Source organism: Lepidochelys kempii, chromosome 11, assembly GCF_965140265.1.
Source record: "Lepidochelys kempii isolate rLepKem1 chromosome 11, rLepKem1.hap2, whole genome shotgun sequence".
Classification (NCBI taxonomy): domain Eukaryota; kingdom Metazoa; phylum Chordata; order Testudines; family Cheloniidae; genus Lepidochelys; species Lepidochelys kempii.
The window spans coordinates 78678368-78697858 of NC_133266.1; the positions used below are offsets into that span (position 1 = coordinate 78678368).

A 19491-nucleotide genomic window follows, 5' to 3' on the forward strand; every position below is an offset into this window, starting at 1 on the left:
CAAAATGCATTCATTTTGTGATAAGAATAGCTTATATAATAATAATAAAGCCTGTTTCTTATGTAGTGGTTTTCCTCAGCAGATTTCAAAGCACTCCACAATTTTTTAATTTATTTATCCTCAGCACCTATGCCCAGTAGGGAAACATTATCAGCCCATTTTTAAAGATGGGGAACTGAGGCACAGAGAGGCTCAGTGACTTATCACCAGAGAGTTATGCTACTCTGGCTTCCAAGCATAGTATTAGGCATTTTCTGCAATGAATTGTGGAACTGAGAAACTGCAGGGAGAGACCTGAATAGAGGTTCAATGCCTGAGTAGCCCTGTCCAAAAGTGCTTGCCTTCCAAATTAGGCAATATACAGCCAAACGAAAGTTGGGGGGAGGAAGGAGAGAGTAAAATGTGATCACCAAAAAGGAGGCATAATTTAGATTGTTGAGGTTAGGCCTAATTCTTGGTCCAGTGGTCATTAATGATAATCAAGGTCAGGAACATACAGAAACAGTAAAAGAACAAAAATGGAGATACGCCCAGTGAGGTATAGTTGATGTAAGAATTATGAATTTCCTGATTTTTAATGGATTAAATTCTCAGACATAATTTTACATAAAAAGTTTTTTTTATTCTCAGATTCTAGATATATCAACTGAAATGTTAGTTTCAGATTTACCTCTCTCTCTTTCATTAGGAGCGCCTCCTGCTCTGCCTGTAACTGTTCCTTTAGCCCATGATCAGAACTGCCTTCAGTAGGTACTCTGTGCCTGGCTTCATCCAATTTAGACTGCAAGGCAGAGATCTGGATCAAATTATTGTACTGCTGCTGTTGCAATGCCTCTTTATCCTGCAAAACATGGATTTTAGTGTTAAGAACAATTATTACACATACATATTTAGAGAGAACAATCCTGTCAAAAATACTTTATCTTCTAAAATCGCTACAGTGAACAAGCACATAACCAAACAGATCTTTAAAAACATATAAATTAAAAAGTGGTGTCTAGATATACATCCAAAAATGTAACTAAGTAAATTTAAAAGCCAACCTGAGTCTGTTTTGAAAATTTTGCCCTCAGTGGTTTATAGATTCCAAGGCCAGAAGCAACCATTGTGCATATCTAGTCTCACTTCCTGTGCAACACAGGCCATAGAAATTCCCCAAATTAATTCCTAGGATATCTTTAAGGGAACCATCCAAGCTTGTTTTAAAAATGGTTAGTGATAGAAAATCCACCACAACCCTGGGTAAATTGTTCTAACTGTTAATTATTCTTACCATTAAAAAATTATACCTTATTTCTAGTCTGAATTTGTCTAGTTTCCAGCCACTGGATCATGGACCTTTCTCTGCTAGACTGAAAAGTCCATTATTAAATATTTGTTCCTCATGTAGATACTTATCAGTGATAATTACATCATTCCTTAATCTTTTCTTTGTTGAGTTAAATAGATTGAACTCTAAGTCAATCAATCTTTTCTCATCTTTTAATCATTCTTGTGCCTCTTCTCTAAACACTCTCCAACTTGTTAACATCCTTCTTGAATTGTGGACACTAGAACTGGACACAGTATTCCAGCAGCAGTCAACCAGTGCCACAGTGCTAAATACTCAAGTAAAATAAACTCCCTGCTCCTTCTCAAGATTCCCCTCTTAATGGATCCCAGGATTGCATTAGCTCTTTTGGTCACAGTCTCATATCAGGAGCTCACGTTCTGTTGATTATCCACCACAATCCCCCAATCTTTTTCAGTCACTGCTTCCCAGGTTAGAGTCCCCAATATTCTAAGTATGGCCTACATTCTTTGTTCCTAGATGTACATATTTACATTTAGTTGTATTAAAACACAGTGTGTGCTGCCACCCAGTTTACCTAGCTATACAGATGGTTCTGAAACAGTCACCTGTCCTCTTCATCACTCCCCCAATGTGTGTGTCATTTGCAAACTTTATCAATGATGATTTTATGCTTTATTACAGGTCACTGATAAAAATATTAAATAGAGTAGGGCCAAGAAGTGATCCATGTGAGACCCCACTGGAAACACACCCGCTTCAGGATGATTCCCTGTTTAAAATTACATTTTGAGACCTATTATTTATCCAGTTTTTAATCCATTTAATGGGGGCCAGGTTAATTTTAATATCATTCTAGTTTTTTCATCAAAATGGTGTGTGGTACCAGGTCAAATGTCTTATAGAAGTCTAAGTATATAACATCATCACTATTACCTTTATCTACCAAACTTGTAATCTCATAAAAAAATGTCAAATTAGTTTGACAGGATCTATTTCCCATAAACCCATGTTGATTTACATTAATTACATTTGCTGCCTTTATTTAGTTATTGAGTTCCTTATCCATTATCTTGCCCAGGATGGATGTCAGGTTGACAGGTCTATAATTACCCATTTATCCTTTTTTAAAATTGGTACAACATTAGCTTTCTTCCAGTCTTAGGCAACTTCCCCAATGTGCCAAGACTGATTGAAAATCAACATTACAGTGAGCTCCTCAGCCAGCTCATTTAAAACTCTTATAAGTTATCTGGACCTGCTGATTTAAATATGTTTCAATACCTTCTACAGTACTAGACAACTCAATTTTTGACTACCCTAAAAGATGTTATTCTTTTAGCCACAGTTGCGTCTGTGCTCCACTACTCCATTTACTGTGGGTAGCACTTTTATTTTCAGAGATGAAGTGGCTTTAAGAAACGGAGGTTATTTTTCCAGGTATAGCTGACTTTGAAAGTTTAAATGAGCCTATGGGAGAACAACGTAAATTGTAATGTCAATAAATCTTAAGTTAGTAGCTGAAATGACAACACAACAAACCCCTTTTAACAAAGTATTAGATTGTTTTTGCTGTATCAGTCAGGTTTACAAGCTACAGTAGACTTTTTCTGGACTTGTTTTTTTTCTTGGAGTTTTCTTTTTAGCCTTTATCCGGTTCTCTCTCTCAATTATTCTTCTCAGGCAAAGGTATTTTCATTAGGGATTACAGGTTCCAGAACTACCATCAGATACCATTTATATTCAATATATGTTACAAGGGAAACTAAAAAGGAGATTTCAGATGGAGGCACTCTGTCTTCGGCTGAGCAAGCCCATTCCCTCTCTTACAGATCTAGTGTACCAGTGCCTCGATACATGTAGTTCTAACAAAGGAGCGACATTAACGTCTTTATATAATTAGATAAAAACTATAATAATAAAAGTAACATTAGGAGGCTGTCTTTCCTCATTCTGAAAAGCTTCAAGAACCAGAAGAAACTGAAGAAAATTCTTCAGATCCTACCAAGGAACAAGTCCACACAAAATCATAGAATATCAGGGTTGGAAGGGACCTCAGGAGGTCATCTAGTCCAACCCCCTGCTCAAAGCAGGACCAATCCCCAATTAAATCATCCCAGCCAGGGCTTTGTCAAGCCTGACCTTAAAAACTTCTAGGGAAGGAGATTCTACCACCTCCCTAGGTAACGCATTCCAGTGTTTCACCACTCTCCTAGTGAAATAGTGTTTCCTAATATCCAACCTAAACCTCCCCCACTGCAACTTGAGACCATTACTCCTTGTCCTGACTTCTTCTACCACTGAGAATAGTCTAGAACCATCCTCTCTGGAACCACCTCTCAGGTAGTTGAAAGCAGCTATCAAATCCCCTCATTCTTCTCTTCTGCAGACTAAACAATCCCGGTTCCCTCAGCCTCTCCTCATAACTCATGTGTTCCAGACCCCTAATTATTTTTGTTGCCCTTCGCTGGACTCTCTCCAATTTATCCACATCCTTCTTGTAGTGTGGGGCCCAAAACTGGACACAGTACTCCAGATGAGGCCTCACCAATGTCAAATAGAGGGGGACGATCACGTCCCTCGATCTGCTCGCTATGCCCCTACTTATACTCTGCTCGCTATGCCCCTACTTAGACTCAATGGGTAGTGATCAATGGCTCCATGTCTAGTTGGCAGCCGGTATCAAGTGGAGTACCCCAAGGGTCGGTCCTGGGGCCGGTTTTGTTCAATATCTTCATAAATGATCTGGAGGATGGTGTGGATTGCACTCTCAGCAAATTTGCGGATGATACTAAACTGGGAGGAGTGGTAGATACGCTGGAGGGGAGGGATAAGATACAGAAGGACCTAGACAAATTGGAGGATTGGGCCAAAAGAAATCTGAGGAGGTTCAATAAGGATAAGTGCAGGGTCCTGCACTTAGGATGGAAGAATCCAATGCACAGCTACAGACTAGGGACCGAATGGCTAGGCAGCAGTTCTGCGGAAAAGGACCTAGGGGTGACAGTGGACGAGAAGCTGGATATGAGTCAGCAGTGTGCCCTTGTTGCCAAGAAGGCCAATGGCATTTTGGGATGTATAAGTAGGGGCATAGCGAGCAGATCGAGGGACGTGATCGTTCCCCTCTATTCGACATTGGTGAGGCCTCATCTGGAGTACTGTGTCCAGTTTTGGGCCCCACACTTCAAGAAGGATGTGGATAAATTGGAGAGAGTCCAGCGAAGGGCAACAAAAATGATTAGGGGACTGGAACACATGACTTATGAGGAGAGGCTGAGGGAACTGGGGTTATTTAGTCTGCAGAAGAGTGAGGGGGGATTTGATAGCAGCCTTCAACTACCTGAAGGGGGGTTCTAAAGAGGATGGAGCTCGGCTGTTCTCAGTGGTGGCAGATGACAGAACAAGGCGCAGTGGTCTCAAGTTGCAGTGTGGGAGGTCTAGGTTGGATATGAGGAAACACTATTTCACTAGGAGGGTGGTGAAGCACTGGAATGGATTACCTAGGAAGGTGGTGGAATCTCCATCCTTAGAGGTTTTTAAGGCCTGGCTTGACAAACCCTGGCTGGGATGATTTAGTTGGGGTTGGTCCTGCTTTGAGCAGAGGGTTGGACTGGATGACCTCCTGAGCTCTTTTCCAACCCTAATCGTCTATGACTTTATGAAAGATATCAAGTGTGGAAGGTGTTTAGCTTTCTTTCCTGCCAGCTGCAGGTGGTCCAGGTGTCACCACCATACAACAGCATGCTTGAAATGCATGTCTGGTAGACCCATTTAATGTCCTGTTATGTGCTAGGTCAGTTGGCTGGAGGTGGTGGCTTCTATTGATGATCTACAAAATGGAACATGATGGTCAGCTCACAATCTCTCCGAGCTGTGGCTGGCTCTGAAGAGCTAACAGTAGCAAAAGCAGTAAAATCTCTGGGTCTAAAGTAAGTAGACATGGCTTTGAATACACATTGCAAAAAGAGCTGTTGACTTCAGTAATACTAATTTTACATAGCATTTTTCAAAGTAAAACCACATGAGATCTGCTGAGGAACAGGCTGTATACGAATTAGGCATTCCGATGTAGTATTTAGTAGCACCTTCTCTAGCACCTGTAGGAACAAAAGGAGAACATACTACCCAATACATTTCTTGTGACTGCCAAAAATGTTCATTGCAAATAGTGGTTTTTTTCAGTTCTCAAAGTAAAAATTTGTTTCAAATTACCACTGTAATACTTGCCATTGGTACAAGACAGTGACATCTGATGGAAGAGACAAGGTGGGTGAGGTAAATATCTTTTATTGGACCTATTTCTGTTGGTGAAACAGACAAGCATTCAAGCTACACAGAGCTGTTCTTCAGGTCTGATGGAAGAACAGACACCGGAAATCTATATCCATTTCTCCCTGGCAAAGTAAGGCCAGGGACTGGCATAACTTGACTAGTTAAAAATCCCATATGGAATTGTCAGCTATAATCCCTAAATTACCCTCCACTAGTACATCCCACTTAAAAAAAATCTTTAAAAGTATTACTTGTGTTAGTTCAGTTTCCCTCTTCTTCATTTTTTGCAGTTCTTGTTCCAAACGGCTGACAGTCTTTGAGGCCTCAGTATTGGTGTGCTCCAGCTCTCTAATCTGCGCTGTTTGCTCCTCTATTTCTTTATCTCGAACTGTAACTTCCCGGTATTTCTGCTCCTTTTCTAACAACAGTTTATTGAAATCATCTGTTTTGTCTTTTATTTCTGCTTGCAAAGACTCTATCTACACAACAAGACAAATATATTACATAGATGCAACAAACAAACAAAGACATATTAAATATTTCTACAGAAAGGAAATATTCACTCTGTGGCTAATCCTAAAAATACATTATTATTGGCAGCCCCAGAATTTCATATGAGTCAGCATTAGTTATCAGATACCAACCGAAAGCAAAACTAAAATAAAAAAGGTAAAATGAGCCACCTGTAAATCTTGCTCTCTGAAGATGGTACCTTTTAAAAAGCCATAAATATATTAGCTTACTATTTACAGCAATCTAGAAAAACAGCAGCGCATTAATATAACAAAAGGCCCTGAAAATGGAAGTACTATGGATCTGTTAAGAATAAAAAACAAATTATTAGGTTTCACTCTGAATTGTGCATATCTCTTTTGTGTTCCATAAGCTATTACTCAAGGATCAATCATAACATAAAGCTGTTTTAATCTTACAGAAAAGCTTTTGAATAACATTTGCAAAAAATAGCAACACTTTCTCTAAGGCTGATTATGTTACAAAAATTTGGTCAAAATGATTTGGTTAATTCATCAATGCACAAGAGTTTAGGACAGAGGTCCCTAAGCTGTGGGGTGCGCCCGTGTATGGGGGCGCAGAAGAACATTCAGAGGGCGCGGTTTGGGCGCAGCACAGCCCCCACGGGGTTTGGAGAGGGAGCACCACCCAGCTCTGCTCCTAGCCCTGGCCCCGGCCTCGGCCCTCTTACCCCAGTCTGTGTCGTCCCGTCCCCACCCTGAAGCCACAGCCCCAGCGGGGACGTGGATGGGGAAAAAGGGGAACGAGAGGTAAAAAGTTTGGGGACCCCTAGGTTAAACAGAGACCTCTTTTTCTGAAGCACATCGTTCTTAAACTATAAATTTCTTTTTAAATGCTATGTTCCAATAGCTCCATGGTTATGATGCTGGCAATAAGGGAACGAACACTTCCACAACCTTCACTCTAATCCCAAGCCCTGAGATGGTGGTTCTGATCACCACCTGGCATTTCTTTTTTTCACAAAATAGCCCTATTAGATATTCCCCTATTTTAGAGGGTGAGAAAGTGGGCAAGTGTGGATCTGTTACAGTGATTATGTTCACAGAACAAGAACTTCAGGCCATTGTACTGTAGCGGAATTGTCTCAGCCAATCACAGTGCATATGTGCTATATATTCACTGACCTGCAGCCACACGTTTACTTCCAAGTAATTGCATAGCAACTATCTAGTTCCTTGCACTTTGATATGGTACTGACCACAAAACTCACTTCAGATTAACCACATATATTGCCAGCTTAATTTCTCACCCTCTCTCATACCTTTTGCATTCAATCCTGATGCTCTTCCTTAGGAAGTCAGAAGTAATCCACTACACAATGAACATTTTTTTAATTAGGTTGCGAATGTTCAGAACAGCAAATATAAGCTAATTTTTAAACGTATCATTCTTTCCTCATCTCTACATGTGCTGTTTTATTAGTGAGTAAAAGGCTGTTCAAAAACTTAACCTAACGTCTTTGACAGTAAACAAGGACATTTTCAAGCTGCTACTAGAATGCTTGTCATTTTGAACACATCCCAGATTCATTTCTTTTTATGATTTCCTTTTATGATCTTATGATTACTCAAGACTTATGTTTCTGGTCTGGCTTCTACTTGTTTTTGAAGGGGGGATACCCAACCCACACAAAATCAGCTTAAACTAAACAAGTTATTTGACCTACAAACTTTAAACAAATATATGATTTAAGCTTCCTTGGACTGGTCACCTTAAACTTTCCTCTACCCTTTGCTGAAATATGTTTATAAAACAGTCTATATATCTGTTGACAAGATTTTCTAAATATATCAACATATCAGCATTCTGTCTTGAACACTATTCACAGGTAAAGGGAGAATGAAACAGCTAGAACTCCTAAGGGTATGTCTATACTACCCGACGGATCAGTGGGCAGCAATCAGTCCAGCGGGGGTTGATTTATCGCATCTAAATCAACCCCCGAGCGCTCTCCCATTGACTCCTGTACTCCACTGGAGCGAGAGGCACAGGCGGAGTTGACAGGGGAGCGTCAGCAGTAGATCTAAGTATGTTGATTTCAGCTACGTTATTCACGTGGCTGAAGCTACATAACTTAGGTTGCACCACAACCCCCCGCCAGTGTAGACCAGGCCTAAGATGATAAACAGGAAATAGAGCTACATTAAACTTTGGGACCTTATACAACGACACTGACATATGATTTGTCTGGAAAACTCCACTGTCCTGAGAGTTTAATTGTTTATAATGGGTTTATTCTTCTACCATATGACATTTAAAGGTTTAGAATTCTACAGACTTGATACAGATGAAGAGTTAGAAATAAAGTTAGCAACATGTAACAACCATATAAACACAAAATATGTGAAAAGTGATGTCACAAATAGAACTGGATAGCTGAAGCATAGGGAAAATGATTCCATGCTACTTATTTCCCAAAAGTTTACATTTTCTTTTAACATTAGAACAAAAAATTGTTTTACAAGAGCAATTACATGAGGATGCATTTGATCAATAAAGCCAGAAAAGTGAAGTAGTTAGAAATAGAAAGTTAAATACAAAGCATTTTTTCCAAAGTAAGAGTTCTACAAAACTAAACATGAACCCCTACATGTAAATCAGTCTGAAGCAGATTTTACATTTGAGGAAGGCAAACAAGCAAAGCAGATCTGGATAAGGAGAAGAAATTGAGGGGGAAGGGAGAACAGGCATGGGGATGCTCATGCTATTTTTCCATACCTGGAGAGTCAATTCAAAGATCTGTAATGTTCATGTATGTGAGAGAGAAAAAACAAAACAAAAATTAAACTTTTAAATTGAATATTAAATTAACAAGCATCTGAAAAAAAAAAAAAAAAAGCGGCCAGATGCCATAATTTTTAGTGTCAGTATTTTGCTCTCTCTAAATCAAATCAACCTGATATGTTGGCAACACTTTACTGTAATACACACATTCAAACATACCATTTCCTGCAATCTCGCTAACAAAACCAAAATTAAGACATGCGCCACCACTCATGCCACCAAAATTGTACTTCAGCCAGTTTTAAGAAAAAGTTGATTAATTCAGTACTCTGAATTTCCTAAAATTCTTGAGTAAATGATTAATACAAAGTGAGATATTCAGCAAACAAAGCAACAACAGATTGCCAAAAGTGGATTTACATTTGGATATTTAGTAAATAAATATAATAAACTAAAACATACACAGTCATACCTGTGGTTTTACCTACCCCATATTGTCTGGGCTCTCCAGAAGTCTGGGATTTTCCTGACAATTTTAACTGATCTTCTAGTTTCTGAATTTCTTGCTGAAACTCATCACGTTCATGTTCTCGCTCTATAGCTTGTTCCTGTAAGATGAAAAGAATTGTTTTTCATTTTTGCTATGAGGAAGCTGATGTTTGCATTTTCCTTTTTTCTTGCATTTGCTTGGCAGTTCTAGAAGCCAGGTAAGAATTTACAGAGACAATAGGAGATTATTATTTCAATTTACAAAACAAATGAACAGCAGAAACATGGAAAGAAAAAGCTACTCTCCAGACTCTTATTGATCAGGAAATTTTTAAAAACAAACATCCATCCTTGGTTTTTACAAAGAGAAACACAAAGGTCTTATTTTTGATAAAACCAAAACTATCCCGGAAGAGACTGATCACAAAATAGGAGGAAGTGTTTTTCCTCTCCAAAGCTGCAGAAATTGGGTGTTGAGCTTGCTTACATCCATGAACTGTCGTTGACTTCTAAGCTGTTTTTCAAGGACTTGAATTTGCTGCCTTAAATCAGTAACCTCCAATGACTTCTTTGCCAACTTCTGATTTTGATCCATCTGTTCTTCAAGTTCCACTTCCAAAACCTTCATCTGAGAACGCAAGCTGGAATGGTCTTTCTCTGCCTGGCACTGCAGTTCTAACTTCTCTTTTGCTAAAAATTCTACTTCCTTTAGTAAACCTAAACACACACAATAGTAAGAAAGTCAGTCAGTCAGTCCAGAAATATGCAAATCAAATGTTGTTTAAAATTATATTTTATGCATATAATACACACACACACAGAGCTACAACACATGTCAGTACCAAAGGGGAAATTTTCAAATACATAAAAAGAGGCACCCAACTCCCCTACTGTGTCTTTGAAAATCTTCCCCACAGACAACAAAATAATTACATATGCAATATCAGCAATGTCCAGTGGAAATAAGTCACAGTTCATGATTACTTGATTAACCAAGACCAATCTATGGCTACAAATTGAGCTTTCAACAAACAGGATATACTGTTTGGAGAATCCAAACATAAAGGCTTTTTGGAAAACATCAAATTAAATTCTAACACTTATCAGTTGTAAGTAACCTGAACACAAAGATGAGAATCAAGAGGTCTAACTTTTAAATGTATTATACTTAAAAGGAGGGTGGTGAAAGAACTATTATTCTGCCTTTCAAATGTGCAATTTGTATCTTCATTATTTGCCAAGAAAGTTTTTCCTTACTGACAGGTTTCAGAGAAGCAGCCATGTTAGTCTGTATTCGCAAAAAGAAAAGGAGTACTAGTGGCACCTTAGAGACTAACCAATTTATTTGAGCACAAGCTTTCGTGAGCTACTGCTCACTTCATCGGATGCATTTTCCTCTGAATGCATCCGATGAAGTGAGCTGTAGCTCACGAAAGCTTGTGCTCAAATAAATTGGTTAGTCTCTTAAGGTGCCACAAGTACTCCTTTTCTTTTCCTTACTGTAGCAAAGAGGTGTGGCCTCCCTCCGAGATTGGCAGCGATACCAGGTGGGCGGAACCAGGAAGTCGACGCCACCATGCCAGAAACAGAGGGGCAGGTCAGGAACAGGAAGCATAAAAGGTGGGCCCTGTAGCTCAGTTGAAGAGGAGCCGCCGAGGGAGGCACACGCTTCCAGCTCAGCTCACTGCTGGAACTGGAGCCTGCAGAAGACTTCTGCTGCCCTGAGGACACTTCCCAGGGGCCGGGTTTGCCAGACATGCCCGATGCTAAGGAGCTGCTGGGATTGTCACTGGCAGTATACCCTGAGGAGACTGAGGACAACTCTGGGGTTCAGGTACATGTGAGGGGGAGTATAGGAAGCAGCCAGGGGAACCAGACGACCATCTGGCTGTGGGGCCACCAGAGAGACAGTCAGAGTGTTGCAGGTGGATTCCCCGCTGACCCAGTGGCAGACCATTCTGCCGCTGTTATGGCCTGGGACACCATAACACCATAGGGCCCGCATGCCCCGCTACCACCCCACCCTTGGGGTGGCAGTACTCCCCCTCCTTAGACCAAGAGGCCTGCGTTTGTTTGTCGCCCACCAGACCCAGGACGACAGACTGAGGGGCGTTCACCCTGACAGAGCCCCTAGACTGTTTGCTGGGTGCTTAACCCATGCTGGTGCCCCGGACGGTCTGCTGGGTGCTTAATCCCTGGCCTGGGCCCCATAGACTGTAGGTGGTGCTCGCCCTTGCCCGAGGGGGCCAGAGCACTAGATTGCAAGGCGCCCCGAGCTGCCCAAAGGCCTGGGCCCCTGAACTGTCCCTAACTACAGTACCCCGCTTGAGGGCTGGAACTCTAGACTGCTGGGGGCCTGCCTTGTCTACGGGCTTGGGACCCCAGAATCATTCGCTCTCTCCCAACTGAGGGTTGAGCCCGCGAGACTGCTGACTTTCCTGCTTTGATAGACTACTACTCCAGGGGGGTGACAGCAAAGAGGTGTGGCCTCCCTCAGAGATTGACAGTGAAGGAGGGCCACACACCCCTACAATTACCAACATCTAGAAATTCACTGAGGCAAGAGGATTCAGTAGATAGTGTTGTGTCAACCTTTTAACTGTTTTCAGGTTTGTAAGTGCCCACAATAGAGTTTTGCAATAGATTTAAATGAAAAACAGACAAATTTCAGTCCCCAAATATCAGATTCATACTTCTCAAGGAAGAGTTTGAAAAAACTGGTGGACACAGCAATTTTATCCCCACCAAATTGTGAGTAACAATGGAGAATGAACTATATATTTTAACTGATGATTAGCGGAGTCTTTTTAGCTTCAAAATGAGTTTTACTGCCATCTGTGAAACAAAAAAAAAACTGCTTAAATGAGAATTTGAAATTTAAAAAAATTCTTACCACCTACCTCCTATTCAAAAAAGCCAGTGTCTGTATGGAATCTAATTAGGCCCATAAACTCTATGTAGAATTGGAAATTTGTTGCCAAAACTTAATATCTGATTGTGTATTAATGCAATATCAGTAACTGTACTCTGCTTTGTCGGTCTTATTTTTCTCTCCTTTTGGTGTTACAGAAGAGTCTGATTCTCAAAACATATAGATATATAATTAAGGTTAACACGAAGATTGTCAGGTCACTGATTTGACTCTGAGTAGAGAATCAAATTGATATTGTTTTATCAATACTAGTGCAAGTCATGCAATCCTTCTCGGGGGACTCAAAAATCACACTAGAAAATGCTATGGTAGATTCCATTAGGAAGCTTATTTTTCATATCAACATAATGCAGCTTTGTTGGCTCGTCCAAAAATAATAATAAAAAAAATTACGTTAAATCCAGTATGATTTTTATACAAATACCCGGCACTACAAACAATAATTCCACACAAGAGGAAGAGTACTATTTTAAATGTTAAAAAATTTGATTTGTTCAATTAGAAAAAAATAAAAAAGGAAATGCTCTAGCTTTGCACCTGTAGTAATAAGTAATTTGTTAGGCCTTTAACAGTTAACTTCTACAATAGCTGGAGTTTAACTATATGGTAAATTTCAAAACCCAGTCCTGTTACATATCACAGCCAGATTCTCAATCATGCGACAGGATAAGATTTAAGGGCAAGTGCCTAGTAGCCATGTGAGGGTAAGTCTACACTGCGCAAAAAAAAAAAAAAAAAACAGGAGAGAGTCTGCAGGAGAGAGTCTGAGCTCAGCCTCACATGGCTTATGTTATAAATAGCCATGTAAAGGTTCCTGTTCCAGCTGGAGCTCAGGCTCTGAAACCTGGTGAGGGTGGGTTTCAGAGCCCAAGTGAGAACCTCCACATGGCTACTTTTAGCCCTGTAGTGCAAGCCCACGCCTGTAGACCCGGCCTCTGAGACGCACTGCTGCAGGGTTTTTTCCTGCAGTGTATACAATCCCATAGTAGCATTTGAGAGAGAGCTGGAAGACATATTTGGGAGCTGGACAAACAAAAGGAATGGAGCTGCAGCAGTTGGAGACAGCTCAGCACTGCTCTCTCCCTATATCCTAGACTGTGATCTGCCAGATAATCCCACCTCAGTTACCTGAAAAATGCAGTCCCCCAGCTCATGTCCTTCCCGCATAAGCCTAGAGCCGTCCTAGCATGCAAGAGTATCCAAGGTCATACATTTTGGGGCTTCTCAGAAGAAAAGCATTGCTCCTGTTAATCTATCAGAGCCATATGTGTATTACGCACACAACCATGTATAGAGAAAGCGTTATGGCTGCATTTTCAAGCTAGCTCAAAATTTCTCATTTGCATATAAAAGCAAAACTTTTGTTTGCATTTATTTTAGCATTAGACTTCAATAGTCATTTAAAACCATTTGTCTCCCTTATTTTTCTGTTCATTCCTTCCTCTGAGAAGCCTGATCTCTTTTCCCCTATTTCCCTTCAGATTCATTTTTCCTTCTCTACCAATTTCCCTTATATTTTCTTTCAAGAGAACTCATCCTTCCCTTTAGTCCATTCTTATCTTTCTCCTCTTCTCCTCCTCCCCATTCCTACTCTCTCTCCATTCTGCTCCCACAATCCTTCTTCCACTTCCTTCAGTTCTCTTTCATTCACCATCTCTAGATCTCCTGCACTTGGTGTTGCTACATTTTAAAAATACATTTACCCTCTAAGAAACCCAGCGCCACACCATTAGAACCTCATAGCATATTTATAAAACATTTTTGTCTGCACAAAACAACTATTTTTGTTGCTTATAATTGCACTATGGAATTTAAGATGGACATCAGCAGACTGATATCATTTAATAAATATTGATTAAGTTTTTTACATAATTCAAGTTTAGTGATTTTTGTTAAATTGTGAAAGTAATGTCTTAAACATGTCCACATTATTAATAATGTGGAAGATATATTACTAATAATTTCCTGGGCATAGTTCTGAAGTACTATTCCTCTTTGTTAGATTAAATTAAGTCATTAATTAATTCACATAATTTCTCATGAAGTCACACTCTGTTACAAACCTGAATCTTCCTTTTGTGCTACATTAGCAACAGGAACTCCTATGAATAGAAACACGTACAAGACAAAAATAGGACATTTTGATTCATTCCATCTTCCATCTCACTAATGAGTTTAACACAAGATAGGGATAATGCCAGACTTTGTAGCATTCCTAAAGGTAACCTGTCTCAATGTGGAGAAGTAGTTGCTAATCATATATGCTGACCATGCACTACTGTTCTTATAGCGCTCATTTTGGGTACAATTTTGCCAGGCACCTGGCCATCTCTTTACTGAGGTCCTGTATCTATTGAATTCTTTCATTTGGCAATTCTTCCCCCAAGCTTCATGTGTTTCTTACTTTTTTTTTTGCTAAGTGCTCAGGGCTCCTTTAACCTCTAAATCAGTCGTACCAAAAATTGTGTAGAGCTAGAGTACTAATTCCATCACTGAAAAGCACTTCAGAGACCCTAAAATAACTGTACAGTGATATCCTGACATTGCATTATTTCCAGTGGGACACATGACCCACAGCCATAACCACCTGGCAACATAAAGATCCCAAAACAACATCCATGTGTCCTGATATGATTACTGTGTCCCCCTTTGTGGACGTTTGAAACTCAGTCATCCTATACATGGCAGAAAATACTGTTTCTCCTTTTTCTCTCTTCCCCCCCCCCCCCCCCCCACTAGAAGCACTGGTCGGGGCAAATATTCTGGTGGACCTTATGTTGTAATCAGTCCATTGCTTGCTCAACCTAAGACCAAGACGAACAGTGAGAGCTCAGCAGAGGCCTGCGGAGTCTACAAGTGGAACAAGTTAGTGTCACAGCCACCACAGGTTATTTTCTCTACTCAAGACTTAAGATTTTCTTCTGAAGGATATAATTTTCTTTCCTCAGATACCATTTCTGAGATTTTGATACAGTGCCTCCTTATCAGCAAATAGAGACAAAACAGCAAGACTTTTGATGGCATCATCCTGTGAGAGGAATGTGGGGTTGCAGGAGCCAGAGAGAAAGGAAGAACCATGGGGACAGGGCAGAGGGAGACAGGAGATGGAGGGGAGGGACAGGAGCAGAAGGGGTAGGTGTCAAGAGACAGAGGTTGGAGTGGTGGATAGGAGTAGCATAGGAGGAGAAAGGCAGGAGCCAGAACAAGGGGTTGGATAGGAGCAGAGGGGGGAGGGGGCTGGTGGTAAATAGAAGTAGAAGAGGAGAGGTGCAGAGCCTGAAGGTTCAGGAGGCAGACAGGAGCAGAGAGGAACAGGGCTTTTGAGGGGAGGGTGGATAATTGGGACAGAAGGGTCTAAAGCATGCCTGAAATTGAACCCTGTAGTCCTGAGACTCTGCATTCCCCTGCTGTCAGCAAACAGCTGTCTAGAGTCCAGATCATTAAAGCCTCCTCCTAGTTGTCCCTCCTAGATTGCTTGCCCCAGGGTTTTGACTCTCTGAATTCTAGTCTGTAGGGAGTTTACAGCAGATGCCCATTACAATTTATCCTGCATCTTTAATTATTTTAGCCTTATCCAAGATATTTAACCACTTCCTTCATTTTCAGTCCATTTCCTTGGTATTGTAGTGGTGTTCCAGAGCTTGTCTACACTACCGCACGGGGTCGATCTAAGATACGCAACTTCAGCTATGTGAATAGTTTATCTGAAGTCGACATACTTAGATCTACTCACCGCGGTGTCTTCATTGCGGTAAGTGGACAGCTGATGCTCTCCCATAGACTCCGCTTGCGCTCCTCGTTCTATATGAGACGTGATAAATCAACCCACGCTGGATCGATCACTGCCCGCCGATCCGGTAGGTAGTGTAGACAAGCCCCTAGTGACACAGATCTACTTCTTTCCCTTTCTCTCTTGCCTATGCTCTATCAGTTAACTAACATTTTAGTTAACAGATCTTAATTATCAGTTACATCCCCTTCCATTCAGTATCACATTTAGTTCATCATACTTATTTTTCTATACTCCTTCCATTTGTCACTAGACATTGGAGTACTCCTCATTAACAGCAACATCATCTTATTTCTAAAAACAGAAGTGTCAAGTCTGGGTTTCTTTCTTTTTCAAGTTAACTGGAAGTCTCTGCTCTACCCTTTCCTGTCCTGAGTTATTCAACCAACCATTATACAAAAGAAATATCAATAAATGTTATTAAAGCATTTCTTACCAACTTCTATTTCTCCTACGTTGGCAGCCAGAGCTTTCTTTTGACTTATTAGCATATCCCGCTCCTCACAGAGTATTGCCTGTTCCTGGGTTAGCTTCTGAAACTGTTCCTGCAGGCTCTCCAGTTCCAAAACAAGGCGTCGTTCAGACTCTTCTTTCAGGCTCATTGCCTCTTCTAAGGCTGCTTTCTCTACTACATAGCCTTCAATGATACCTAAAATCCAAAGGCAAAAGTGAACTAAAGGAGTAGACACTGAATTTCTTACATAAAGTACTATCAACTATCACCAATAGGAAGGGAAGGTTACTCACTTTGTGCAGTAACAGATTCTTTGAGATGTGTGTCACTGTGGGTGCTCCACTTTGGGTGTTGGTGCATCCCAGCACAGCTGATCGGAGATTTACAGTAGCAGTGTCCGGGCGGGTCATGCATGCACAGTAGGTGGGTCGCAGTGCACACAACCTGAGCCCTCCAGTTCCTTCTCTACTGCAGAGTCCCTACTGTGAACTCCGAAGTAGAGGGCGGGTAGTGGAGTACCCACAGGAGACACACATCTCGAAGAACCTCAGTTCCTTCACAAGGTGAATAACCTTCCCTTCTTCGAGTGCTGTCCCTGTGGGTGTTCCACTTCAGGTGACTGTACAGTAGTGCCCCTCAGATGGCTGTGGGGACTTCAGGTTCATTTGAGTCATTGAGGTAAGTATTGTGAGGCCCACTATGGCATCAGCCCTGGAGTCATGAGTGATTGCATAGTGTTCAGCAAATGTGTGGATGGAGGCCCAAGTGGCCGCCTTACAAATCTCTAATATTGGAACACTATGTAGAAATGCTATTGAGGTTGAAACAGATCTAGTAGAATGTGCTCTAATGTGTTCCGATGGTTCTGTATTCCAGACACGATAGCACATTTGAATGCATGTGGAGATCCAGTTAGACAAATCTCTGAGTAGATACTGTGTCTCCTTTTGAGAGCTCAATAGTAGAGACAAAGTCTAGGAGAATTCCGGAAGAGTTTGGTCCTTTCAAGGTAAAACGCTAGCACATGTCTAACAGCTAGTGGGTGCAGGGTGGCCTCTCTTGGATTCCCGTGAGGCTTAGGGTAGAATGCAGGGAGATGGATTGGTTGGTTCAGATGAAATGTAGATGTAACCTTTGGTAGGAATTTTGGGTGCAGACACAGCATGACCTTCTCTTTGAAGAATACTGTGTATGGAGGATCAGCCATGAGCTCACTCACCCTTCTGGCAGAAGTAATAGCGACCAGAAAGGCCACTTTCATGGATAAATGTAGCATGGAACAGATGGCTAATGGTTTGAATGGTGGTCTGGTGAGGCATTTCTGCACCAGACTGAGGTCCCACGTCGGGGTAGGCCGACAAAATACTGGTTAAACGTTCAGGAGACCCGTGAGGAAGCGTTTAGTAGTTGGGTCCATGAATATCAAGGTTCCATCCATCTCCTGATGGAACTCTGTAATGGCCGCCAGATGAACTTTGATTGAGCTCATAGTTAAACCTGAACTTTTCAGCTCCAGTAGGTATTCCAGCACTAGTGGTACTGTAGAAGCCGTTAATTGTCTTTCTTGATATCAGGCGGAGAACCTCTTACATTTTTGAAAGTAAGTATTACGCGTGGTCATCTTCCTGCTGTTTAATAACACGTGTTTAACTTATTCTGAGTAGGTTAGTTCACCATGATGGAACCATGTAGGAGCCATGCTTGTAAGTGGAGTAGCTCCAGGTTCAGGTGAAGAGTACGACCGTAGTGCTGAGACAGCAGGTCTGGACGAGGACGGAGGTCTTGTGGGGCACATATCGCCATTCGCATCAGATAAGGGTATCATGCTTGTCTGGGCCATGTCGTGACTCTGAGGATAACCTTGGCCCTGTCTGTTCGTATCTCATGTATCATGTTTGATATCAGTGAAATCGGTGGAAATGAATACGAGTCATGCCTCCCATTTGATAAGGAAGGCGTTCCCCAGTAATCAGAGTCCTGCTCATGAACAGAACATTACGCATTTGCGGTTCGTTGCGGATGCAAACAAGTCGATGATGGGAATTCCCCATCTCAGAACTTTGCCATTCATCTCCCATGTGTGGTCTTGAGAGAAGAACCCACTGAGTGTGTCCGCTGTCACGTTCTGAGAGCCAGGCAGGTAGCATGCTGAGATGTTTATGTAGTGTTATAGGCACCACTTCCATATTTTATGGCTTCAGTGCATAGCGAGTGTGAATGCAAGACAGTACAATCCCATATTTGAAGGATGACTCGTACATCTGAGATAAGGTTTGTGAGCGTTATGAATCTGGCCTGAGGTAGGGAAGTCTTGGCTTCAGCCGGAAGGCATGGGATGCATTGTCCTAGGGATGGGGGTTCCATGACCACCACTCCCAAGAGAAGGAGATGGGTGGTGGTGGTCGGGGACTCCCTCCTAAGGGGGAGGGAGTCATCCATCTGTCGACCAGACATGGAGACTTGAGAAGCGTGCTGCTTGCCTGGAGCTAGAATCCAGGACGTGACTGAGTGTTTGCCAAGACTGTTGAAGACCTCAGACCGCTACCTCTTCCTACTTCTCCACGTGGGCACCAATGAAGCTGCCAAGAATGATCTTGAGCGGATCACTGCAGACTACGTGGCTCTAAGAAGAAGGATAAAGGAGTTTGAGGCCCAAGTCGTGTTCTCGTCCATCCTCCCTGTTGAAGGAAAAGGCCCAGGTAGGGACCGTCAAATTGTGGAGGTGAATGCGTGGTTATGCAGGTGGTGTCGGAGAGGGGGCTTTGGATTTTTCGACCATGGGATTTTGTTCCGGGAAGAAGGATTGCTAGGAACAGATGGGATCTACCTAATGAAGAGAGGGAAGAGCATCTTCGCAGGCAGGCTTGCTAGCCTAGTGAAGAGGGCTTTAAACTAGGTTCACCAGAGGATGGTGACCTAAGCCCAGAGGTAAGTGGGAGAGTGTGATACTGGGAGGAAACACAAGGAGTAGGGTACAAGACGGGAAGCTTCCTTATTCATACTGA

The 19491-nt window shown here is 41.7% G+C and overlaps 1 protein-coding gene across 6 annotated transcripts in view; it reads right to left on the minus strand.

The window, feature by feature from the left end:
* The window catches only part of PCNT (pericentrin), a 230239-nt gene that overhangs the window by 71725 nt on the left and 139023 nt on the right, over window positions 1-19491 (minus strand). For 5 of the 6 annotated variants that reach the window (XM_073306956.1, XM_073306954.1, XM_073306953.1 and 2 more), the window contains 7 exons: window positions 16469-16681; window positions 14306-14344; window positions 9798-10027; window positions 9310-9429; window positions 8816-8836; window positions 5815-6042; window positions 671-841 (listed from right to left, as the gene is read on the minus strand). In XM_073306956.1, the coding sequence (XP_073163057.1) occupies window positions 671-841; window positions 5815-6042; window positions 8816-8836; window positions 9310-9429; window positions 9798-10027; window positions 14306-14344; window positions 16469-16681 (1022 nt within the window). The remainder of the gene's footprint in view (window positions 1-670; window positions 842-5814; window positions 6043-8815; window positions 8837-9309; window positions 9430-9797; window positions 10028-14305; window positions 14345-16468; window positions 16682-19491) is intronic. The other variant, XM_073306958.1, reaches the window with a different exon arrangement.